General features: G+C 44.6%; 1 protein-coding gene across 2 annotated transcripts in view; it reads right to left on the reverse strand.

The window, feature by feature from the left end:
- Positions 1-25,323, reverse strand: part of RRAGD (Ras related GTP binding D) — a 54,523-nt gene extending 29,200 nt beyond the window's left edge. Inside the window, exons 1-2 of one of the 2 annotated variants that reach the window (XM_054491118.2) lie at positions 24,885-25,323; positions 341-636 (exon numbers count right to left, since the gene is read on the reverse strand). In XM_054491118.2, coding sequence (XP_054347093.1) covers positions 341-636; positions 24,885-25,032 — 444 coding nt within the window. In that variant the 5' untranslated portion in view covers positions 25,033-25,323. Of the gene's footprint in view, positions 1-340; positions 637-24,372; positions 24,600-24,884 lie in introns of those variants that run through there. The other variant, XM_054491119.2, reaches the window with a different exon arrangement.
- Between the last annotated feature and the right edge of the window lie 683 nt (positions 25,324-26,006).

Here is a 26,006-nt window from a genome sequence, read left to right on the forward strand (position 1 = left end):
TTATATACATGTTTTTGTTGCAGAGAACCTGTGATCTTTTGTAGATGTTGACCAACGGTACCATAGTGGGGATGACATATTTGGCCTGAATGGTCCCCTCCATCAGTGAGGTTTCCTAGGTCTATGATTTGCTGAAGTGTCAATTGTTCCCTAATGTTCAATGGGTTGATTGTTGGTCACGGCTAGAGCCTTTTATCTTTGGCAAAGTCTGAGAGCCCTGACCAAGAAACACTTGTTTGGTAGAAAGGCCTATTCCAGAGTTTAAAAACCAAACCAAAAACATGGGGTGGGGTGGAGGGGACTGGCCAGGCCATCATACCCCTGAGACTCCGAGCTTTACCTGTGAGTCAATGACAAATATCAGTGCTCCTGTTCCCCGGAAGATCATCTCATAGTCAAACGTAGGGTCAAAAAAGTCAATCTGTCCTGGGAAGTCCCAAATCTGAAAATTGACAAAGGAGCTGTTGGAAACATCTTCCCGGCATATCTTATTAGTGCTCTCCAAGAACAGAGTTTCGTTGGGAGACATTTTGTGAAAGACAACTTTCTGAATAGACGACTTGCCGCTTCTCCTCAGGCCCATGAGCAGGATTCTCGGCTTCACTTCAGTGCTGAAGGGGTCACTGAAGTCCAGAACTGGAGAAACCACAAAATGAGAATGAAGGTGAGATGCTTTCACAGCGGTTAATTAGAGGAGTTTCACTTCCACCTCAAATGTGATTTATGATTCACAGATGATGCCATTCTTCCAAAGAGTGCTAACTGCATCCCTCCACTTAAACCCCAAGTCTTGCTGACTTCACAGCCTTAACACTTAACCGCTGGTCTATACTTCCCACCAGGCAAAGGGGACAGCTTTTGCTAAGTGCAAAACACTCAACAATACAGTCTCGCCACTTCTCACACCATCCCGGGGCCCAGACACCAATATAATGCCACATCACAAGCAGGGACTCAGGAGCGTGAAGAGAGATTTATTTCCTGGAGCAGACTGTGGAAAGAATCCAGGTCTGAGCATTCAGGAGCCATATTGTTCTCCGAGAAGCCATCACTAAAGAGATGCTTGCTGACGTGAGTTATGCCTCTCAGTCACCCTCCTCTGGCTAGTACTCTTCCAAGCCACGAAGGCCTGGAAAATGGGCCTTGGACTAGATGTCACAGGTTTGGACTGTGTTACACAGCAGATACAAAGTTTGTGACAGGCAGACATCTCTCAGGCCCACCCTGGCTCAGGGTCCCCATCTAGTAAGGTAGCTACTAGCCAAATACAGCTATTTAAATTAAAATTGATTAAAATTAGAAATTCAAATCCTCCTCCTATGATGTTTCTAGAGAAGCCAAATTCATAGACACAGAATGTTTTCAGGAGTTGGGGGAAAAGAGGAATGGGGAGTTCTATGTTTAATGGGTACGTAGTTTCAGGTGGGGGAATATGAGAACATTCTGGAGATGGATGGTGGTGAGGGGCGCATAACAGTCACATTGTTATGCGCCCCTCACCGCCAAAAATAGCTAAAACTGTAAATGTTATGATGTTATATATATTTTGTCACAATAAAAATTTGGGGGTTCCTCAGTTTCATCGTGGCAAGTACTCAACAGCCACATCCAGCAAGTGGCTAACGTATTGGACAGCACAGACACAGAACAGCAGTGCCCAACCTTTTTGGCACCTGGGACCAGTTTTGTGGAAAACAATTTTTCCAGGGACCAGTGGGGTGGTGGGGCGGTTTCAGGATGATTCAAGCAGGTTACATTTATTAGGCACTTTATTTCTATTATTATTGCATTGTCCTATATAATGAAATAACTCTCAAGTCACCATAATGTAGAATCAATGGGAGCCCTGAGCTTGTTTTCCTGCAACTAGACAGTCCCATGTGGGGGTGATGGGAGACAATGACAGATCATCAGGCACTGGATTCTCACAAGGAGCGTGCAACCTAAATCCCTCACATGTGCAGTTCACAACAGGGTTTGCACTCCTATGAGAATCTAATGCCACTGCTGATCTGACAGGAGGCAGAGCTCAGGCAGTAATGCGAGCAATGGGGAGCGGCTGTAAATACAGACCAAGCTTCGCTTGCTCCCGCACTGCTCACCTTCTGCCATGCAGCGCAGTTCCTAACGGGCCACAGACTGGTACGGGTCTGTGGCCCGGGGTTTGGGGATCCCTGACATAGAACATTCTTATCCTCACAGAAAGTTCTAGAGGCCAGCACTACACCAGTCCCTGGTAACAAAAATTCAATCTTAAAATCCTTTGCTAAGGGTCCTAGAGGGATTAGGCATTACTGGATAAAAGTAGGAGTTGGTGGGCTGGGCGCCGTGGCTCACACCTGTAATCCCAGCACTTTGGGAGGCCGAGGCTGGCGGATCATGAGATCAGCAGATCAAGACCACCCTGGCTAACACGGTGAAACTCCATCTCTACTAAAACTACAAAAAACTTAGCCGGGCGTGGTGGCGGGCGCCTGTAGTCCCGGCTACTCAGGAGGCTGAGGCAGGAGAATGACGTGAACCCGGGAGGCGGAGCTTGCTGTGGGCCGAGATCATGCCACTGCACTCCAGCCTGAGCAACAACGCGAGACTCCGTCTCAAAAAAAAAAAAAAAAAAAAAAAAAAAGAAGTTGGTGTAACAGCTCAAAACCCTGTAGGGCTCTCTCTTTCCTTTGTTCTTGAAACATAGAGTATTAATTCCACAATGTTCTTTAGTCCTAGAAAACCACTTAATTGGTAAGCAGCCTTCCTAATTGACCAAGAGCGTGTACATTTCACAGGAGTAAAGGAAGTATAGACCGTGGTTCAGTGTTAAGGCTCTGAAATCAGCAAGACTTAGGGTTTAAACTATCAGACCTCGAAAAAGATACTTAGCTTTTGAGACTCAATTTCAAAATCTACAAAATGGACTTGATAATGAAAATAAACATCTCATAGGGCTGTTATAATAAATGAGATCAAGGACCTAAAACAATTATTAAAACTAAGACTTACAAATGGTGCTGGGCCAACTTGATATCCACATGCAAAAGAACGAAGTTAGACCCTTATGTCATACCATATACAAAAATTAACTCAAATGGATCAAACATCTAAGTTGAAGAGCTAAAACTATAAAACTCTTAAATCAAAATGTTTTATTTAAGAAGGAAACATAGGTGTAAATCTTGGCAACCTTGCATTACGCAATGGTTTCTTAGCTATCACAGCAAAAGCACAAGCAACAGAAAAAAAAAAACAGATGAACTGGACTTCATCAAAAATTTTAAAAGTAAAAAGACAACATACAGAATGGGAGAAAACATTTGCAAATCATACGTGTGATAAGAGTCTAGTATCCAGAATATATAAAGAATGCTTATAATTCAACAATAAATGACAACACAATAAAAAATGAGCAAAGGATGTGAATAGACATTTCTCCAAAGAGACACTAAAGGCCAATACACATATGAAAAGGTGCTCCATGTCATTAGCCATCAGAGAAGTACAAGTAAAAACCACATTGAGATCCCACTTCACACCTACTAGGATGGCTATAACCAAAATGACAGATAATAACATGTTAGTGAAGATGCAGAGAAACTGGAACCTTCATATGCCACTGGTGGGAACACAAAATGTTGCACTTTGAAAAACGGTTCGGCAGTTCCTCAAACAGGCTGGGCATGGTGGCTCACACCTGTAATCTCAGCACTTTGAGAGGTCGAGGCAGGCAGATCACTTGAGGTCAGGAGTTTGAGACCATCCTGGCCAACATGGTGAAACCCCATCTCTACTAAAAATACAAAAATTACCCAGACATGGTGGCGGGCACCTGTAATCCCAGCTACTTGGAAGGCTGAGGCAAGAGAATTACTTGAACCTGGGAGGCAGCAGTTGCAGTGAACTGAGATGGCGCCCCTGCACTCCAGCCTGGGCAACAGAGTGACACTCTGTCTTAAAAAAAGATTAAACATACAGTCACCATATGACCTAGTAATTCCATTCCTCCAAATATACTAAAAAAAACTGAAATCATATATCCAGGCAAAAACTTCTACACAAATATTCACAGCAGTATTATTCACAATAGCCCAAAAGTAGAAACTGTCCAACACCCATCAACTCATGAATGGATGAAAAGAATGTGGTACAATGGAATATAGGCTGGGAATGGTGGCTCATGTCTATAATCCCAGTACTTTGGGAGGCTGAGGCAGGAGGGTTGCTTGACGCCAGGACTTCAAGATCAGCCTGGGCAACATAGTAAGACCCCATCTCTACAAAAACTTTAAAAATTAGCTGGGTATGGCAGCATGCATCTGTAATTCCAGCTACTCAGGAGACCAAGGTGGGAGGATCCCTTGAGCCCAGTGGCTTGAGGCTGCAGTGAGCCACGATCGTGCCACTGCACTACAGTTTGGGTGACAGAGTGAGACCCTGTCTCAAAAAAAAAAAAAAAAAAACAGTGGAATATTATTCAGCCATAAAAAAGGAATAAAGTACCAATTCATGCTACAATATGGATGAACAGTGAAAATAATAATGCTAAGTGAAAGAACAGACACAAAATGTTACCTATTGTATGATTGTATTTACATGAAGTGTTCAGAATGGACAGATCCATAGAGACAAAAAGTAGTTAGTGGTTGCCAGTGGCTAGAGAGAAGGGAAAATAGAGAGTGACTGTTAACTGCTATGTAGTTTCTTTGGAGTGATAAAAATGTTCTGGAATTTGCCAGGCATGGTGGCTCACACCTGTAATCATAGCACTTTGAGAGGCCAAGGCAGGTGGACTGCTTGAGCTCAGGAGTTTGAGACCAGCCTGGGCAACATGTCAAAACCCCATCTCTACAAAAAAAAATGCTAAAATTTAGCCAGGTGTGGTGGCACGCACCTGTAGTCCCGGCTACTCTAAGAGCTGAGGCAGGAGGATCCCTTGAGCCCAGGAGGTTTAGGCTGCAGTGAGCTGAGATCATACCACTGCACTCTAGCCTGGGTGACAAAGTGAGACCCTGTCTCAAAAAAAAAAAAAAAAAAAGAAAAAAATCCCTGGAATTAAACAGTGGTGATGATGGCACACCTTTGTGAATATACTAAAATCCATTGAGCTCTGTACTTTAAAAGAGCAAATACTATGGTATATAAAGTATATCTCAATTTTTTAAAAAGGTTTCATGAATAAATACACAAAAATAAAAAACCCAGTATGAAACTCAAAGAAGGATCAAGAAAAGAAACCAATGTCTTAAGAAAAAAAAAGGAGCTGGGCACAGTGGCTCATGCCTATAATGCCAGCACTTTGGAAGGCTGAGGTGGGAGGATCACCTGAGGCCAGGAGTTTGAGACCAGTCTGGGCAGCATAGACAGACCTCTGTCTCTACAAAAAAATTTTTTTTTTAATTGGCTGGGCATGGTGGCATGCAGCTGTCGTCCCAGCCACTTGGGAGGCTAAAGTGGGAGGATCCCTTAAGCCCAGGAGTTCAAGGCTGCCGTGAGCTTTGATTGCACTACTGCACTCCAGCCTGGACAACAGTGCAAAACCCTGTCTCAAAAAAAAAAAAAATTAAAAAAAAGAATATAAAATATAGAGATGTATATACATTAAATTATTTTCCTAAATTTCTTATTTCCTTCTTAACTATACCTCATTATGTCTTTCTTTTTCTCTGGTCTAACCTAATCCAATACAGACTGAAAAGTAACCTTTTATTTCCCTATTGTAACCAACAATTTTCCCCCAAAACTCTACAATTGTCTAAAACACGTTAATACTTGATAATATCTTAGTAAGTTTCATTTACTATATGTAATACTTTGATGTTTGAATTTGCAATAGGTGTAGGCAAACATACATATTTCAGATAAAACAATGACTGAATAAAGAAAAATTAAGCAGGTACAGATGTGCATAGATATTACTCCACTATAAGCAACTCCTCAGCCCTACCTTATCCACCCATACTTTTCCAGTTCAACTGAATCCAATTCAACACATTGCTGATGACATACAATATAGGCAGTAATGTGGAAGCAAATGACCCAAAATCTAACCAGTTTTCTTCTTCATCAGCGATTATATGCTACCCAGTCACAGTACTGCCATTACAAGTCAATCTTAGCAAGAGCAGGGCATGAAATGAAAATGAAACAGGACTTCAAGTTTACAAATATCAGACAGATAACATGTTCATCTTCCCTTCCCATACTAACTCCCTAAAAATAATAGAAATGGTATGTATAATAAACAAATAGGTAGACAATGAAACATGGATAGCTAAGTTTGAAACAAAAAGAGAACTCAAAATTGACAACCAGGAAATCCTTAAGAAACACAAAGATGAGCTTGAAGAGGGAATCTGCAGTCCTTGACTATGAATGGCAGAGTTCTGCTGTAGAGTGTAGAACTGGTGGAATCCCACAACAGGAAGGAATATGAAGACAAGCAACAGAGTCATTATTTGGAGAATAACAGTGAAAACAGCCAAGCAGATAAACTCTGTGCACCACGGCCCACTCACCCAAACTTACCCTACACACACTAGGATATCTTCTAGGTGAAAGCAGTAAATGGAGGAGGCTGGGCATGAGAAGGAAGGCAGTGCCCCCAGTGCTAGTGATGCCCAGAAGGACAAGGAAGCATCCCCACTACTGCCCTCAAAGTCCTTTCACCTCCCCTAACTCTCACTACAATGTGTGGAGTAGAGCACTATCAGAGGTGCATACAGTACCATCTTCCCTCCAACATTTCCTTGAACATCAAATATTCAAGTAATGCCAAGATTATGGAAGACAATATAGACTCAACAAATGTAAGAATGTACACCTGAAGAAGCAGAGTTAATAACAGAATCACAGCAAACTGTCAAGCTAAATATACTTTAGAGACTCAGAGATGTAAGAAAATATGGCATTCATGAAACAAGAACAGACAGTTTCAGAGGAAGAGCAGTTATGAAAAAGGGGTATATAGATCTTGGCAATAAAAATGTATGGATTAAAAAGCAGAATAAACACAGATGAAGATGGAAATAGTGGACTGGCTAGTCAAAGTCTCTCAAGATGCAGTACAAAAGAATAGAGCACTGGAAAGTATGAAATCAAAGTTAAAGTGGCATCAGGAATAAGATTCAGAAGAACCATTATTTTACCAAAGAAGTTCCAAAAGGAGAGAATGCAGAATATGGGGAGTAAGCAACATTTAACTAAATAATAGATAAGCCTTTCCTAAATTAACAAAAGATAAAACTCAAAATGAACAGACTCACAAAATAAAATGGAGAAACTTAAAAACAGGCCCACACCTAAAAAAAAAAAAATAATAGTGTAACTTCAAAATATCAAGGATATCTATAGGAACAAAAAGAGAAGTGAAAAAAAATTTTTAAATCGAGGATAACAATAAAATCCTTAGGGGGGAAACAATTACCTATGAAAGAACTAGAAAGACATCAGATGCTTATCAACAACACAGATATGAGAAGACAACAGAACAGATCTTAAAAAGACAAAAGGAAAAACAAATCTGTGAACTCATTAATATACCAATCATATTATTTTTCAAATCTGAGAGTGAAATAAAGACATTTTCAGATATTCAAGGACTTAGAAAGTTTATTTCCCACTTAATCCCTTTGGAAGAATTACTCAAGGATGTAACTCCTGAAAGAAAAATACACCCAAAATGCAGTACAATGTCATCAGCAATGGAAAACAATGAATGGTAAAAGAGAGGTAAGTCAAAGAATGCTATGGTTGCTGCTAGAAAAGCATAGTTAAGTATTTTTTTTTTAATTTAAGGATAACCATTTCAAATATAAGTGAAAATATAAATATGTACAAAAATGCATTTTAAAACGGTCCAGAAGGATACACAGCAAATGGCAAAGTGTAGGTAGAAGGACAATTTAGGGGGATCATGAAAAGGAATTTGATTTTAATTTTAAAAATGAAATATATTCACATACATATATAATTAAAATTGGTTTTGAAAAGGAAAGAAAAACAATTTTTAATGTCTACGGAGTCATGAGGGACACTGAAATGGGAAGGTGGCCAGGCCTGGTGGTGCACACCTGTAATCCCAGCACTTTGGGAGGCTGAGGTGGGAGGATCACTTGAGCCCAAGAGCTTGAGACCAGCCTGGTCAACACAAAGAGACCTCATCTCTACAAAAAAAATTTAAAAATTAGCCGGACATGGTGGTGAGCACCTGTAGTCACAGCTACTTGGAAGGCTGAGGTGGGAGGATCCCTTGAGCTCAAGAGATTGAGGCTGCAGTGAGCCATGATTGTGCCACTGCACTCCAGCTTGGGCAACACAGTTAAGACCCTGTCTCAAAAAGAAAGAAACAACAATTTGTTGGACATGCCTGTGGTCCCAGCTACTTGGGAGGCTGAGGCAGAAGGAAGGACTGCTTGAGCCCAGGGGTTTGAGAACAGCCTGGGTAATAGCAAGACCCCAACTCTAAAACAAAGAAAGAAGGGAAAAGAAATAACAACTTAAATCTATAGAACTATAATCTGTCAATGAAAATAAGTAAATAAAACAAAATTTACAAAGTAAAAAGAGACAACTGACACGCTGTTTTATGTTTAATTCCAAAGATGCACAAGTTCACTGAAAACCTTTGATATTCCCTTTCACTTTATTTGCCAAACACAAATGTTTCAAAATATTAAATACTCCTTAAATTGTGATTTCAACTCCACATTTTCTCTTTCAGTTGTGCTCTTAGGGTTTCTGTTTTATGAATACAATAAATATGTGGGTTAATGGGCCCAAAGTAGTTGCTTGGTAAATGTTGGTTAGACAAAAAGATATGTAAAACATGGTTCCCATCTTAGAGAAACTTAGAAATCCAGTCCAAACTGTGAGTGTTGGTGTAAAGACAGACAAATAGACAAACAGATCACTGGAACAGACAGGGAAATAAACCCACACTTACATAGACAACTGATTTTTCACCAAGAGGTAAAGCCACCTCCAAGAAGAAAGGACAGTCATTTTCACCAAATGACTGATGGACCAACTGGACATCCATATGCCAAAAAAAAAAAAAAAAAATTCAACTCACATCAACTCAAAATTGGTCTTGGCCTAACTGTAAGACCTAAAACTATGAAACTTCTAGGATAAAATATTTATGACTTTGCGTTAGGCAAAAATTATATGACACCCTCCCCCAAAAATTGGTAAACTGGATGTTATTAAAATAAAACTTCAATACCCATGAAAACTAAAATAATAATAATATTAATAAAATTTAGAAAGAAAAGCACAACAAATACAAAAATGAAGAATTTGTTGGGACTTAAAAGACAGCAGCAACTCAAAAAGTAATAATAAAATAAAAGAAAAACATCAAATGACATTGTTAAGTAATAAAGACAAGACGCAGACTAGAAGAAAGTATCTGCAAATAATGTATCTGGGAAGGGACTTGTATGCAGAATATATGAAGAACTCTCAAAACTTAAGAAAACAAATGACTCAATTTTATTTAATTAATTAATTTATTTATTTACTTACTTACTGAGAGTCTTGCTCTGTTGCCCAGACTGGAGTACAGTGGCGCAATCAGAGCTCACTGCAACTTCTACCTCTCAGGCTCAAGCGATCCTCCTGCCTCAGCCTCCAGAGGAGCTGGAACTACAGGCACACCCCATCACGCTGAGCCAATTTTTTGTAGAGATGGGGTTTCGCCATGTTGCCCAGGCTGGTCTTGAACTCCTGGGCTCAAGCAATCCACCCACCTCAGCCTCCCAAAGTGCTGGGATTACAGGCGTGAGCTGCTGCACCCAACCAATGACCCAATTTTTTTTTTTTTTTTTTTTTTTGAGACAGAGTCTCACTCTGTCACCCAGGCTGGAGTGTTCAGTGGCATGATCTTGGCTCACTGCAACCTCCACCTCCTGGGTTCAAGTGATTCTCCTGCCTCAGCCTCCTGAGTGGATGGGATTACAGGCATGCACCACCATGTTCGGCTAATTTTGTATTTTTAGTAGAGATGGGGTTTCACCATGTTGGCCAGGCTGGTCTTGAACTCCTGACTTCAAGTGATCCCCCCACCTCAGCCTCCTGAAGTGCTGGGATTACAGGCATGAGCCACCACACCCGGCTGACCCAATTTTAAAAGTGAAACAAGCAGAAGATTTGAAGAGACAACTTGCCCAAGAAGATTTATGGAAGGTAAAAAAGCACAGGAAAAGATACTCAATACATCATTAATCATTATAAAATGTAAATCAAAACTATAATGAGATACTATTACATACCCACAAAGATGGCTAAAATTAGGAAGACTCAGAGTAACAAGTGTTGGCAAGGATGTGGAGGTACTAGAACTCTCATACACTGCTGGTAGAAATGTAAAATGATACTATTTTGGAAAACAGTTTGGTGGTTTCTTAAGAAGTTGAACATACACCTATCATACTATCCCTTCCATTCCACTGCTGAGTTTTTACCTAAGAGAAATGAAAGGTTTTTTCCATATAATAACGTGTACACAAAGGTTCATAACAACTTTATTTGTAATAGTCAAAAACTGTAAACACCTGTAGTCCCAGCTACTCGGGAGGCTGAGGCAGGAGAATGGCATGAACCCGGGAGGCGGAGCTTGCAGTGAGCCGAGATTGCGCCACTGCACTCCAGCCTGGGCGACAGAGCGAGACTCGGTCTCAAAATAAAAAACAAAAAACTGTAAACAACCCAAAAGTCCACTAGCAGTTGACTAGATACACAAATTGTGATGCATCTCAGTAATAAAAAAATAAACTATTGATACACATAACCTGGATGAATCTCTAATTATGCCTAATGAAAGAAGCCATTACTCCTTTTTCATAAAATTTTTTTTAAAAATGTAAACTAATCTAATCTACAGTGGCAAATAGCATATCAGTGGTTACCTAAGAAATGAAAAAGGCAGGGCTGGGCACAGCGGCTCATACCTGTAATCCCAGCACTGTGGGAGGCCAAGGTGGGTGGATCACCTGAGGTCAGGAGTTCAAGACTAGCCTGGCCAACATGGCGAAACCCTGTCTCTACTAAATATACAAAAATTAGCTTGGCATGGTGGTGGGTACCTGTAATCGCAGCTACTTGGGAGGCTGAGGCAGGAGAATCACTTGAACCGGGGAGGTGGAAGTTACAGTGAGCCGAGATTGCATCACTGCACTCCAGCCTGAGTGACAAGAGCAAAACTACATCTCAAAAAAAAAAAAAAAAGAAAAAAAGAAATGGAAGAGGCAGTAGGCAGCAAGGAAAGGTCAGAGGGAAGAAGAGGTATGGGAAAACGTTTAGAAGTGACGGATATGTTCTTTATCTTGACTGTGCTGATGGTTTCACAGGTGCATATATATGTGAAAACGTATCAAATATGTGTTATTTTCTGTCAATTAATAGTTGTAATTGAGTTACAGCTGTCATAAAAAAATGTAACCTTAAAGATAAGAACGGAAACCTTAACAGTTATAGTTGCTCTGCTATCACATCCCAAACAGCAAGTGTTTAATCAATGCAAAGTGGAGGGAAATGCTTGTGGGCCAGGGGAGAGACCCAGTGGATCACACAGATTATGAATGCAGATTTAAAGTACTGCAGAATTTGGATGGGGTTGAGAGAAGGAGCAGGCAGGAGCTCCTCCAGAAGAGGGAAGTCCAAATGTAAGCAAAGACACAATGCCTTACATGGAACAGGAAAATATGCATGCAATGAGAACTCATGGCTATCATGTGTGAAGGTGCCTACAATATGCCAGGCACTACTTTAGGCACTCTACATGCTTCATCTCATTCATGCTCCTTCAAGAATAGATATTATTATCCCCATTTCACAGGTGAAGAAATTCTGGCTTTGGTGGAGTGCTCACCCAGAACCTTCACCACCCAGAGCCTTCACCACCAATCAGAGCCTTTACCACCAATCAGCTGTCTGTCACATTAAATACTAAACTCTACTCTAATTTGCATATCTTATGACTTAAAGTTTACAGGCTTAGAAAGGTCAAGTAACATTCAAACGGAGGGCTGGCCCACTCATGGTCTATGCATTCTATTTCTGCTGTGCAACACTGCCCCCAATTAATGCAAGCAAAACTCCTCGTTAAATTATGTACAAGTGCAAAAATATTCATGTGTTTACAAATGCCTTTCTTCCCAATTTATACTGCTAGATATGGGCGTAGATTTTAATGTTTCTCCAGCAGGGTCTGTAAGTCTCTATGTGGTATGATCATCCATGCTGATGACCTGTAGAAGTTGAATCTCCTCCTCCTGGGAGGGTGGCGAGGTGATAGACACCACTGTGAAGGGGGGAGGAAGTATGTATGCATGTTTACATACACAGAAACGCTGGGAACTAAAAACACATACGGCTGCAACAACACATACAGCTGAAGTATTTCCTTTTCCCTGCCTGCCAAATTCAATCATGGGCCACCAACCATTAAACAGCTGAGAAAGGGTGGCCTGGATCAGCAAGAACACCATCAACTTTGCAGGGACTCCCTAGTTCCGAATAGATGCATTTTATTACATTCAGCTAGGGTGTATGGAAATACGCTGTGTAGGATGGGTACAATGGCTCACACCTATAATCCCAGCACTTTGAGAGGCCAAGGAGGGCAAATTGCTTGAGCCCAGGAGTTCAAGATCAGCCTGGGCAACATGGCAAAACCCTCTCTCTACTAAAAATATATATATTTTTTAATTAGCAAGTTGTGGTGGCTCGTGCCTATAGTCCCAGCTACTCACGAGGCTGAGGTGGGAGGATCACCTGAGCCCAGAAGTTAAGGCTGCAGTGAGCTGTGATTATGCCACTGCACTCTGTACCACCATGCCCAGCTATTTTTTTTTTCTTTTTGTAGAGACGAGGTCTCCCTATGTTGCCCAGGCTGGTCTGAAACTCCAAGGCTCAAGTGATCCTCCCACTTCAGCCTCCCAAAGTGCTGGGATTACAGGCATGAGCCACCGTGCCTGGTCTGGGCTGGACATTTCTACAAACTTCACCAGCCCAGTGAGGTAGCATAAGTCTGTTCTACCCCTGAGCAATCTCGGGGAAGGAACCTGCCCAAGGTCATATGACTGGTATTGGTGGAGTGCTCACCCAGAACCTTCACCACCAATCAGCTGTTTGTAACATTTAATACTAAAGTGTGGTCTAATCTGCTTATCTCATGAATTAAAATTTACAAGGGACCTTCTCCTTGAGGTGTTCTACAAAATGGCTTCATTCCAGCTGCTCTTCAAATCCTTCAGTCAGGACACATTAGTCTTCATAAAATCAATTTGTGGGGATTAAACAGCAACAGCATTAAACAACAATAAAGACATTTAAAAAGAAAAACTAGAAAATATCAGAGCACGTGGTACATCGTAAGAGTAAAATTCAGCTTAGTGAAACTTTCCTGGGTTTATTTGCATGTATGTGGGTACTCGTTCAGAGTATAAATGTTTTTTACTGCGAGCCAGGGTAAAAAATGTTGTAGGTCATGGCTTTACATCAGGAAAGGTTTCTTATGTATCAGAAATGGACTGCTGACAAAAATCTTCCCTCTAATCTCCTCTCACCCTCTCCTCAAGTATCTCCACTTAAGAACCTCATAGAGCCCAGGTAGCTTAGCCCAGGTAAAGCGTTAATCTGAGGATCCAGGGTTCAAGGACAGGCACTAAAAAAAAAAAAAATCCCCCAGGGTACAGCTCTGAGTTCCCCAAAGGGTCTCACTCCACAATAGGCATGGTAGAGGCAGAGAGCTTATGCCAGGAAGGGAGGCACCTCAGCCTCTCAGGCTCCTGCAGAAGGCTGGGCTTTCTCCACCAACACCTCTCTAGGCATTACCCTCTGCCTCAGGCTTCTAGGTAGGCCAAAAGAGAATGAAGGATGACAGCCCCCCTAAAAGGAGCAATCAGGGGACAAGTCTTTAAAAATCCGCTACAGGAGGGCTCCCCTTCAACCTACCCAGGAAGTTGCTGTAGTGAGATGAAATGTTCAAGCAGGCAGTTTGTTCTAATTTCAGGAAGGTTCCCTGAACACTGGCCAAGTGTGAGGCAGGGCTGCAGACACAAAGAAAAACGATTCATCCCCTGGCAATCAGAGGAGAATACAGACATGAGAAACTGGCAATTACCATGCCCGGCCAGCTAGGTGTTCTAGGCACTGAGAGAGGCTCCCTGGAGGAGTAATATCTGAGTCTTAAAGGAGAGGAGGCATGGAACAGATGAATGAGGGAAAGGTTGTTCCAGGACGAGATTTGCAAGTTCAGGAAGCTAGAGGTTAGGGAATGCAGTTTGAAGGCAAGGTGAGGCAACACTCTGTCGAGGGGCTTCCCCACAACATTTTTTTTTTTTTTTTTTTTTTGAGACAGAGTCTTGCTCTATTGCTCTATTGCTGTGGCGCAATCTTAGCTCACTGAAACCTCTGCCTCCCAGGTTCGAGCGATTCTCCTACCTCAGTCTCCCGAGTAAGCTAGGATTACAGGTGCCTGACACCACACTCAGCTAATTTTTATATTTTTAGTAGACAGGGTTTCGCCATGTTGACCAGGCTGGTCTTGAACTCCTGACCTCGGGTGATCCATCTGCCTCAGCCTCCCAAAGTGCTGGGATAACAGGCGTGAACCACCTCGCCCGGCCCCCCACAGCATTTAGAATAAAATCGAAATGCCTTCTTCTCCCCCTCACCCATGCCTGGTTCATCTTCTCCACTTGTTCCCTCTCCTCCAGCAACACTGGCCTTCCAGAAGGTTCCTCAGCTCAGGGTCTCACTTTGCTCTTCCCTCCATCTAGAAGAGCTCCTTCTTCAGCTCAGCCCAGCTGCAATGTCACCCCCACTGCTAAATCAGGCACTATCACTTCCTGGGCCATAACCCTGTGCCTTTTTAATAGTCCTTATTACTATTAATAGTCCATCTTTAGTATGTTTGTCTTCCTGTCTGTTTACTTGTTTTTTATTTGTCTCTCTCACATATGCACAGGCAAAATACAATGTAGCACATGGCATGAGTTCAATACATATCTCCGAAGAAATTAGTTGATGGAGAGGTGACAGGCTAGCTCAGGAGTGTGATGCTGGGAAGTTTAGATTTTACCCTGAAAGCATTGAGGAAATCCTAAGGATTTTTTTTTTTTTTTTTTTTTGGTGGGGGATGGAGTCCTGCTCTGTCACCCAGGCTAGAGTGCAGTGGTGCAATCTCAGCCCACTGCAACCTCCGCCTCCCAGGTTCAATCAATTCTCCTGCCTCAGCCTCCCGAGTAGCTGGGATTACAGGCACACACCAGCACGCCTGGTTAATTTTTGTATTTTTAGTAGAGGTGAGGCTTCACCATGTTGGCCAGGCTGGTCTTGAACTCCTGACCTCATGATCCGCCAGCCTCGGCCTCCCAAAGTGCTGGGATTACAGGCATGAGCCACCGAGCCAGGCCTGGAAATCACTAAGGATTTTAAGGGGAGATTAATGTGATTTACATTTCATTAAGTTCACTCCAGAAACAGACTCCCTTGCGGGTCCCAGTATGGAATTAGGAGGTTGTTCTAGAACACAAATGACAAAGAACTAAGGCACAGGCTGTGGAAACAGGACTTGTGAGCGCAAATCTGTGTCACATTAGGCATGAGGGACAAGGGAGACAGAAGCCCTGGGTTCCTGACCTGGCAGCCCAGTTACCAAGAAGGTTAGGGGGACGAAGCTGAACAAATATTTGAACTTGTTGAGTCTGAGGGGCTTGCTAGTCTGCAGCTCACATTGGGAAAGGACTCAGGGCCTCAGAAGGGAGGTAAGAATGTGACAGGCTTGAAGCAGGGAACGGAGGCTGCTGAGCTAGCCCATGCCTGATGGTCCTTTTCCCCCTGACCTTGTTGGGTGAAAGTGAGGGCATGTTTGAGTAGTTTTAGCCTTGGCCACAGCGAAACAGCTCAAACCAACCCACTCCAACCTCTCATCAACCTGTGGTTGCCATTTACTGACCACCTACATAGCACACAGTGTCGTCTCTCAAGGTGGTAACACTCATCCTTTACAAATGTTAACGACACCTCCCATGCAGGTACTCATCAATGACCATGATGTTTCAGTCAAGCAGGTTGAGTAAGCTCTAGGGATCTGATATACAACAGTGTACCTACAAAAGCATATTATATGCTTAAAAACATACTAAGACAGATCTCACGTTAGGTGTTTTTACCACAATGACATTTTAAAAAACTGTCGGCCGGGCGCGGTGGCTCACGCCTGTAATCTCAGCACTTTGGGAGGCTGAGGCGGGTGGATCACGAGGTCAGGAGATCAATTGAGACCATCCTGGCTAACATGGTGAAACCCGGTCTCTACTAAAAATACAAAAAATTAGCCGGGCGTGGTGGCGGGCGCCTGTAGTCCCAGCTACTCAGGAGGCTGAGGCAGGAGAATGGCGTGAACCCAGGAGGTGGAGCTTGCAGTGAGCAGAGATTGCGCCACTGCACCCCAGCCTGGGCGACAGAGCAAGACTCTGTCTCAAAAAAAAAAAAAAAAAAAAAAAGTCAAGGCATAAAGTACCAATTCAAAGGTACTTTAGGGAACATCCAGGCATTGAGAACCTTTATGTCTGTGGAATATTATAAGGCAACAAAGTGGTCTTTACCTGGGGATATATATATATATGGCCATGGATGATAATAGACTTCCTGTTTGGTTTTTTCTTTTTCTTTTTCTTTTTTTTTTTTTTTTTTTGAGAGAGAGGGTCTCACTCTGTCACTCAGGCTGGAGTTCAGTGAGTGGCTCAATCATAGCTCACTGCAGCCTCAAACTCCTGGGCTCAAGTGATCCTTCTGCCTCAGCCTCCCAAGTAGCGAGGACTACAGGCACACACCACCTCCACCACACCTGGCTAATTTTTAAATTTTTTTGGTGGGGGGGTGGTGGTTAGAAGCAGGGTCTCGCCATGTTGTCCAGGCTGTTCTCGAACACCTGGGCTCAAGCAATCCTCCCACCTTGGCATCCCAAAGTGTTAGGATTACAGGCGTTAGCCACTGCGCCTGGCAACTTCTTGATTTAAATCTTTATTCTCTATATTTAGAAGACATCAATGTGGCCTTTTGCCATTTTTCCCATATGGGTTATTACACACATGCTTGAAGAATAAAAAACGGTTGTCATTTGAAGGGATATTAGGTATTGGTAAGCAACTTCTGCCTTTCTGTAAAATTTTAATATTATATTCCAAAGGGGGCTTTTTCCTATGAGTCTAAAATTTGGGCCCAATGGCCTGTGTAACACAAAGTATAGAAAAATACGAACACGTGACTTTGCAGTTTGTAGCTTAACAAAATTAAAACTGTTGTTAAAACAAACTGAGGCCTCAGTGCTTACCCACAACAAACACTCAATAGATGTTTGTTGGGATGATTACATGAAAGTGACTGAGCAGAATTTGAGGCTAAATTAACTGAAGCTTTAAAAAGAAACTTCATGTCTGACTTTGGCCCAGATCAGCACTTGGAACTGGGTATCAAGAGGATCAGCTTTATGCCTAGGTGAAGTTTATTTACTGTGGTCAGGGACACCAAATAGACCTCACCTCTCCTCCACTTGGTGCTATCAATACCCAGATTTTCCAGAGATCCCAGCCTTCAAACTGGACTGCTGTAGACCCCAGGAAATTCAATCACCCAAGGAACAGCACTATGGGGAGGGGTCATCAAATTGGGCCATTATCAGTCTTTAACACCTGAAGGCTAATCACTTAATCCGGAATTATCCAGTAACCAGCAGAGCCCTGTCAAAAACCAACAGGCCTTAGTAAAAAGAGAAAGAAGGGAGAAAAAGATGGATTAGTGCCTTGAGTACAACAGGGCTGCCTGGGGACCCTGCCTGACTGATCTGAGGGTTAGGAATGCTTACAACAAAGAAGAAACCAGAAATCAGGAAAATGGGAATTGAAAGCCAATGTTCACCTCCTTACACAGCTCTTAAGGTTGGCCCTGCTGTCCTAAGCTCAAGGATCTCTACAGGAAGAATGAGATATCATATGAAATGCACTTCACAAATTCTAGTGCATTATATGAGTGAGAACTATTATAATTAAGGAGAGTTCTCTGAGAGGTAGCATCTTTGAATAGGCTCAGAACAGGAAAATAAACTATTTAATGCAGGAATTAAGATAACATAGTGGCCAGGCATGGTGGCTCACACCTGTAACCCCAGCACTTTGGGAGGCCGAGGTGGGCGGATCACGAGGTCAGGAGATCGAGAGCATCCTGGCTAACAAGGTGAAACCCCATCTCTACTAAAAAAAATACAAAAAAATGAGCCAGGTGTGGCAGCGTTCGCCTGTAGTCCCAGCTGCTGGGGAGGCTGAGGCAGGAGAATGGCGTTAACCTGGGAGGCGGAGCTGGCAGTGAGCCGAGATTGCGCCACTGCACTCCAGCCTGGGTGACAGAGCAAGACTCCGTCTCAAAAAAAAAAAAAAAGAGATAACATAGTGGCGAAGTGATGGCAAGTGGAATGGTTGAAAAAGTACTGGGTTAGTGTCAGACTAGGGTTCAAGTCCCAGCTCTCCATTTACTAGCTATGTGACCCCATACATGTCCCCTTGCCCATGAGCCTTCATTTCCTCCTCTATCAGCATACACACGGACACACACACAGGCACACAAGGACACACACACAGGACACATACAGGCACACAAACACACTCACTCCCCTTCTTTTTTCCCACCCCAAGCCTAGGCAACGAGAGGGTCTTCAGTGGAATGTGACTATAGTAAGAGGCTCACTCAACCTTAAGGGAAAATTAGAATTTCTTTGCTATTAGTATTCTGTGGAATCAACAAAGGCTTAAGCGTCTATGTGCTTATGGTTTTAGGAAGAGGCCCCTGGTGTGTTTCTATTTGCAACTTTCTCTGTGGCTCCTTTAAATTTCTGAAGCTTATGTTGATCAATGGAACTACTTATACATTCAAGACCCAGGAGTTCAATAAGAAATTCCAACCCAAGTGGGAATGAATCATATGACTAATACTACTACTAACAAAAGCTATGCAAAAATCACGAAGATTCACTGTCCATTCGATTAACTACTTAGTAAGGAAAATTAAATGCAAACAGAACACATATTTTTTAAAGGCATAAAGATTTTTGAAGGTGATTCTTTTATTTAGTGTGAAAACTAAATCTTTATGAAATTCTCTCAAGTCACACTGGCAGATAACTAAAAAACATGATAAATACCACATACGAATATTCCTTAACATATGTATTCAGTAGCAGTCCTAATGATAAGGGGAGTGCTGGGAAGGGAAGGGTGTGGTCCCTTTAAATGATATGGAAGGGAGAAAGGAAGTGCCAGGTAGAGAGGAGGGCGTGGTCCCTGGCTAGGGCTGCACCCCCACAGGCCTAGGTGAGGTCAGGCATTTCCAGCTCAAATGTTGCAAGACCACCGTGGCCTGCCACATCCCCATCCTGTGCCTATAAAAATCCAAGACTCTAGCAAGGCAGACACAGAAGCAGCTGGACGTCAAGAGCAGCACATCAGTGGAGGAACACACAAGCGGCTGGACATCGAGAGGAGTGGATCGGTGGAAGAAGATTCAAGCGGCTAGACGAGAGGACGTTGGGAACACACCAGTTTGGCCAGAGCGGTCAGAGAACAGCTGCCTGACTCGAGGGGAAAACCATCTCCCTTCTGGCTCCCCCATCTGCTGAGAGCTACTTCTACTCAATAAAATCTTGCACTCATTCTCCAAGCCCAGGTGTGATCCGATTCTTCTGGTACACCAAGGCAAGAACCCAGGATACAGAAAGCACTCTGTCCTTGCGACAAGGTAGAGGGTCTAATTGAGCTGGTTAACACAAGCCCATAGATGGCAAAACTAAAAGAGCACCCTGTAACACATGCCCACTGGGGTTTCAGGAGCTGTAAACATCCACCCCTAGACACTGTCGTGGGGTCAGAGCCCCACAGCTTGCCTGTCTGTGTGCTCCCCTAGAGGTTTGAGCAGCGGAGCACTTAAGAATCGAGCCAAACCCCCATCACACACCCTGCAAGGCAGACAAGGGAACTTTTCCCGTTTTACATTGGTAAAACCGTTCTGATTTACCAATGTGCCTGCAAAAAGGGAAAGGTATTCTTACAAACTTTTTAACAATCACTTTGAGAGTGCACTAAGGTTGGCTTTACGCAGTCCTCTATTTTATACACTGAGAAACGGAGCCGAAGTCTTTCTCAGAGGACCGCAAGAGGAGAAGGTCGACCAGCAAGCACCCTGGACCCTGTAGCCCTGGAGCGAAAAAACTTTTTGTCTGCAGTGTCACAGCAGAACCAGGAAAGGCCATCACAAGAGAACTCTAAGGCTCTGGCACAGGAGGCAGAACAAAAAATATTTTTTTAAAAAATAAAAGGATACCAAAAGAATAAAGGAGGTAGAGAAGAAAGAAGGAAGAGGCCGGGCGCGGTGGCTCATGCCTGTAATCCCAGTACTTTGGGAGGCCAAGGCAGGTGGATCACTTGAGGTCAGGAGTTCAAGACCAGCCTGGTCAACATGGTGAAACCTCATCTCTACTAAAAATACAAAAATTAGCTGGGCATTGTGGTGGGCACCTGTAATCAATCCCACCTATTGGGGAGGCTGAGGCAGGAGAATCACCTGAACCCAGAAGGTGGAGGTTGCCGTGAGCCAAGATCACGCCACTGCACTCCAGCCTGGGCAACAGAGTGAGGCTCCATCTCAAAAGAAGGAAAGATAGAAGAAAAATGAGCAGGAATGAAGTGTCTGTGCTAAAAGTGAAACTGATTGTCACCAGCATTTACTATGGGCTGGGGGAGGATTGAATAACACAGGGGGTGAACTTGGGGCGGACTCAGTTATCTCTGAAAGACAAAAGATGATCTCTCAAACCCAAAGCCATTGGCTCTTATCCAGAACTTGCTGTTTGTGCCTCCTGTTTCCATTAGACTACCCTCTATCTAGTATTAAAATGGAAGAGAAGGCTAATAAAAGTAGAGAGTCAGTACTCTCTGATGCCCTGAATCACTGACACAGGTTATAAAACATCTGATAAAGATACTCTCTAAATACAGGCATTCAAACAAGTATTTACCTAAAGTTTAACTTTGGTCACATCATTTTAACCTATTCTGTCGTTTCATCTGTTCCAACTCTTCTGTATTTCCAGGGCCAGAAGGAAATTCAAGAGATAAGCTGTGTCCAGGGCTGTAGTCAACCCAGCTCTTTTTGGATAAGGCAGAATTACAAGAAAAGGGGCTTACATTTCCACATACTTGATCCTCTTCTAAACACTTCGCTCACTTCTAGCTCATGATAGGGCAGTAGAAAAGTCCCCTGGTATCTCTGAGCCATGATTTCAGTATCAGTATAACTTATCTCCACTTACTTCCAAGAAACAATGAAAAGGTGAATTCCATAATAATTTTTCAATTATTTTAGGAAAAAGCCATGCACAGTCATGCATGCCTATAATCCTAGCTACTTGGGAGGCTGAAGCAGGAAGATTGCTTGAGCCCACAAGTCCGAGACCAGCCTAGGCAACATAGAGAGACTCAGTCCCTTCCCCACAAAAGGCTAACATTAATGAACTAATGATTAATACATATGAATTGCTGGATTCACCCCATCTACATCCTTCAGGAAGGAAGACCCTGGATCTTTCATGCCTCCAGAAACCACCTACACAGTCACTTCCTCAGACCCTAAGGGTGTGCACAGGCTGCTATGAAGGCAAAGACCGAACTTCACTGGACTGTGGGTGAGCAGCTTCCATTAGCCAAGTTTCTCCTAAAAAATGGGAGGGGTTTTGGGGGAAAAACAATTTTACTTTCTGATTAAATATGATCTTGTAATTGCTTTCCTTGTTATTACAGTTTTTAAAGCACAGTAATTTATCAAAAGATTTAAAGTCCATGAATCTAAAAATAATCATTATTTCTGGTGCAATTGTTTTTAACGGCCTAACCATTGCCTCCTCTCTGGGAGTTTTATCTGGAGTGTGGGGATTGAAGGTGAGACTCACCTTACCTGCAATTAACTACCACGAAAGGAAGGTTGAGAGGTGCCCTAATCTGCCCTAATAGAACTAATGTGCCTGAGAACACTTTTGCTATTCATGAATAAAATGTGGAGTGGAAGCCAGAGAAGTGCAATTTAAGTCTCACCTTAGTTGCCCTGTGTTTTCAAACTTAGTACAATGTGGTAAAACTTACAAGGCGCACTCGGTTTAAAAATAAGACCAGAGGTTCCTTTATAAGTCCTACAGACTGAGGGAAATGAAAATTGCATTACATATCCACCTTCAGTCCACTTCTCTTGCACAGCTCCTGATAAATTGCTTTGCAACTTAACTGGCAATACTAGTTGGTCCCATATCCCACCCTCAGCCTCCCGCCCGCCAGGGTAGATTTCTGAACTTAGTGGAAAAAGCCCCAGGTCTCCACTAAGTGCAGGCACTAAACCAAGCTATTAGGAAGGGGAAAGGGGAGGGGGGGTTCATTAGAGAAATGCTTTGCTAGTGGTTCAAAGTACGTCTTTTCTTAGAATAACTCCTTTTTTTTCCTACATTCTACTTCTTAAGTTTGAGGGTAGGTAAATGTAAATTTTACCAAAAATAAAACAAGATTATAATGCAACACGTGAATCAGCCTTTTGAAGGACACAGGAAGGGAAGTCACAACTCCCAACCTCCCCCTCCCAATCCCCACTCCCCAGACCACATCAGCTGGCCTGACAGCCATCCGGAGCAGTCCTCGCTGGAACTGCTGACTGAGGAGCCTATCTGCCACTAGAGAGCAAATGTTCTGACAAGGGATTCTGCATCAAGGCCTAAACCCAAAAGTCAAAGCCAGGGAAATCTGGAAAGAACAGAGGCCAAAATATAACGGAGGAAGTCTGAGAAGCAGACCACCTGTCCACAGCAGGCCCAGGTGGACAGAGACCAGGCTTAAGCAACGTTTGCCGAGCAAACATGTTGCTCTTCTCACAAAATAAATATATTTAATCCTTTTATAGCAAGATCCCAAGCTGATCCCAAAAGCTCATTCAGAAAGATTCTATTATGCAAGTCACCAAAAATCAGTTACAGTCAAGTTTGCCTTTACCTTAACAGCTAAGGAGCCTCCAAGTCTGGGCTCTGGGGAAGCCCTTTGTTCCCGGAATCCCATCCCTCAAGCAGGGCTTTAATTTCACTTCAATTTCAAGTCCCCAAATCAAATTTTAAAAGTGCCCACTTAAAGAACTGCAGAATAAACGAGGGGTCCAGTACTTTTTCTGGACCCTCCAGGCCTCAGGACAGTATCAAATTACAGGGTTTTCCCTCCTGGATATGGCCCCTCCACCCCCCACTTTTTTTCTTTTTTAAAAAAGAGAATCCCACACACACCCTACTGTGTCCACCATTTCAAATACCTTGCAAATACGTCCCTATTCTGCATCTCTCTGGAGTCTTCTAAGAATCTGGGAGGAGCTAACAAATGGAATTTGAATAATAATGAGGCGACTGAACAATTTAAATACGGAAGGTAGCTCTACAGACTCCAATAAAAGGGCTGAAAGCCTTTATCTACAAAAATGTGGCCTGGTGTTCAACGGTAAGACCAATTACCGGGAGTGCAGAAGACAGAAAGCACAAAGGTGCACACATCAGTTTAAGCAAATGAGGAATTAGCACAAATCATCCCAAGAGAGAAAACCCTATGAAAAAGGGTGACTTGGGAGGCTGCTTTCTCATCTACCAGGCGCAAGGCACAGTTAACTTTATTTCCTTTCTGATTCATTGAAAGTCGTGCCTGCCAGATGTAGAATAATGAAACTACCCTAGTGAGAAAAGCTTTGCATAGAGAATTTAAAATAAGTTCAGTGAATTCTCAATAAAAGTTCTTTAAAAATCAATAGTCACAAAGGTACTTGTATCTCTCACACAATTTCTTCAGTGTGAAACATTAAAGTTAGTTCCTTCTCTTGGATGCATACAGTTTCACTGAGAATAACATCATGTTTAACAGCCGCTTTCTATTGACCTTTCCAAGTGACCTTACAATAAAGGAACTTTTGCTCGCTTCTGAGGGAAACTAAAAAAAGTTTAACCTTTCTGGAATGCTAAAAGGCTCTCAACCTTCTTAGACCTTAAGAAAATGCAGGAAGCCCCCACAAGCTGAACGATTGCTAAAACCCGCTTCTAGAATAGGAAAAAGAGTTTGCTTCACTATTGAGGCAAAGAATTCCCCCGCCGCGCGTTCAGTCCCGGGCACGCACTGCCATGTCCAGGTGGTGATACCGAGAACAGATAAGGTGTCCTGACAACGGTGTTTGCGTGGATCCCGGGAAATCTGCGGCCTCTCGGCGACTCCCAGAACAGCTTGGCGAGCATCTCCCCGCCGCCCCGCGGGTCTCCCCAGCTACTACCTGGGTGGACCCCTCCCGCGGCGACGCGGGGCGAGACTGACACCCGCAGCTGCCGACGACCCTGCCAGTCACGCTGCCGCTGGCTGCCTTTTTTTAGCCACGACATCTGACCCTGGCTTCAACAGCACCGTTCTGGGAGAGAGGTCCCAGGGCGCGCCCGCGGTCCCCTCCCCTCCCCAACCGCCAGACGCTGCGGAGAGCTTGGGGTGAGGGGCGCGGGAGGCACCGGTTTTGAAAGGGGCAGAAGCGCGCGCTCTTCCAGCCCAGACGCTTCCTCCCTCCTTCCCCTTTTCCACGGATCCTGGTTGCCCCTCCGCCACCAGCACCGCGCTCCCTCATTTGGCAGCTCGAGGTCGCGCTTCTGGCGTCCCTCCCCACCCCAACCCCTCAACTGGACCCGCTCCCCTGGACCCCCTCCAAGTCGGTGGCCCGCGCACGGCCGGGCTGGGGGCGGGAAGACGCCAAGGGGAGGAAAGGGGCGCGAGCCGAGGACGCGGGGGCCGGGCGCTCACCTCCCTCCTCTGTGCCGCTGTCCGGATCGGCGTCGGAGGAGTCGGGCCCGTCTCCGTAGTCCGCTAGCCCCACCAGCTCATCCTCCTCCTCCTCCTCCTCCGCGTCGTCCTCGTCCTGCGGCTGCGGCTTCCCCAGCACCTGGCTCATCGCGCCCACCGGCCGGCCGGCCCGGGGACGGCGGGGGTCCCGGGATGGGGGCCAAGCCTCCTAGCCGGCCGCCCGCAGCCTATTTCTGAAGCGGAGGTTTGTCTAGAGCTCAGCGGGGCCCGGCGGAAGCGGGGGCCGCGCGTCCCCCGGCGGGCGGCGCCCAGGTCCGGGTCCCGCGGTTCCCAGCGCGCCCGAAGCCCCCTCCCCCGCCCCGCCCGCCGGCGGAGGAGTCAGCCGGAGCGCGGCAGTTCCTCCCCGAGGAGGGAGAGAGAGAGACTGCGTGACCCGAGTCACCTGACACACACTGTCACACACTCACATACACACCCCGCACGGGCGCGCGCGCGCTCGCCCGGCCGCGGGCAACACTCGGCGGGGCGCTGGGCCGAGGACACACATGCACACGCACACGCACACGCACACGCACGAGGAGACCGGGGAGGCGCGGGGCCCCTGCACCCTCCCAGACTCACACACAGACACACGCCCCGTACACGGGGCCCCCGGGACGCCGGCCGTCACCCACCGCGGCTGCGCGCCAGGGGCCCCCACGCGCCGCTCCTTCACGTGGTCCCCGCGCAGGCAGGGGAGGGGGCGCCGCACACCCTCAATGTCCCCCACGCCGTCCCACTCCCACACGCCCGCAGAGCCCCTACCGTGGGCGGATGCCTCCTGCTTACAGTCCCGAGCTAGGGTCCCAAGCGGATGGCCTCCCAACACTGTGGCGCCCAGATCCCCCACCCCAGAGCAGCGTGCCCAGGACACCCTGTGGACGCTCAAGAGCCCCAGGCGGAGAACTCCGATAAATGCACAGTGGAGGCGCAGTCTCCATAGCAATTGTCTTTTAGTGTGCCTTTATGGTTCAAAGTGCTTCCCACCAAGAATATTCAAAAAGCAGGCCTATCCAGATGCAAATGTTTCTGAAGAAATCACATGACTCGTGGCTGCTTAGACTAAATAATTCCTCTGCAGCC

The sequence above is a fragment of the Pongo pygmaeus genome, chromosome 5 (genome assembly GCF_028885625.2).
Source record: "Pongo pygmaeus isolate AG05252 chromosome 5, NHGRI_mPonPyg2-v2.0_pri, whole genome shotgun sequence".
NCBI classification, from domain to species: Eukaryota; Metazoa; Chordata; class Mammalia; order Primates; family Hominidae; genus Pongo; species Pongo pygmaeus.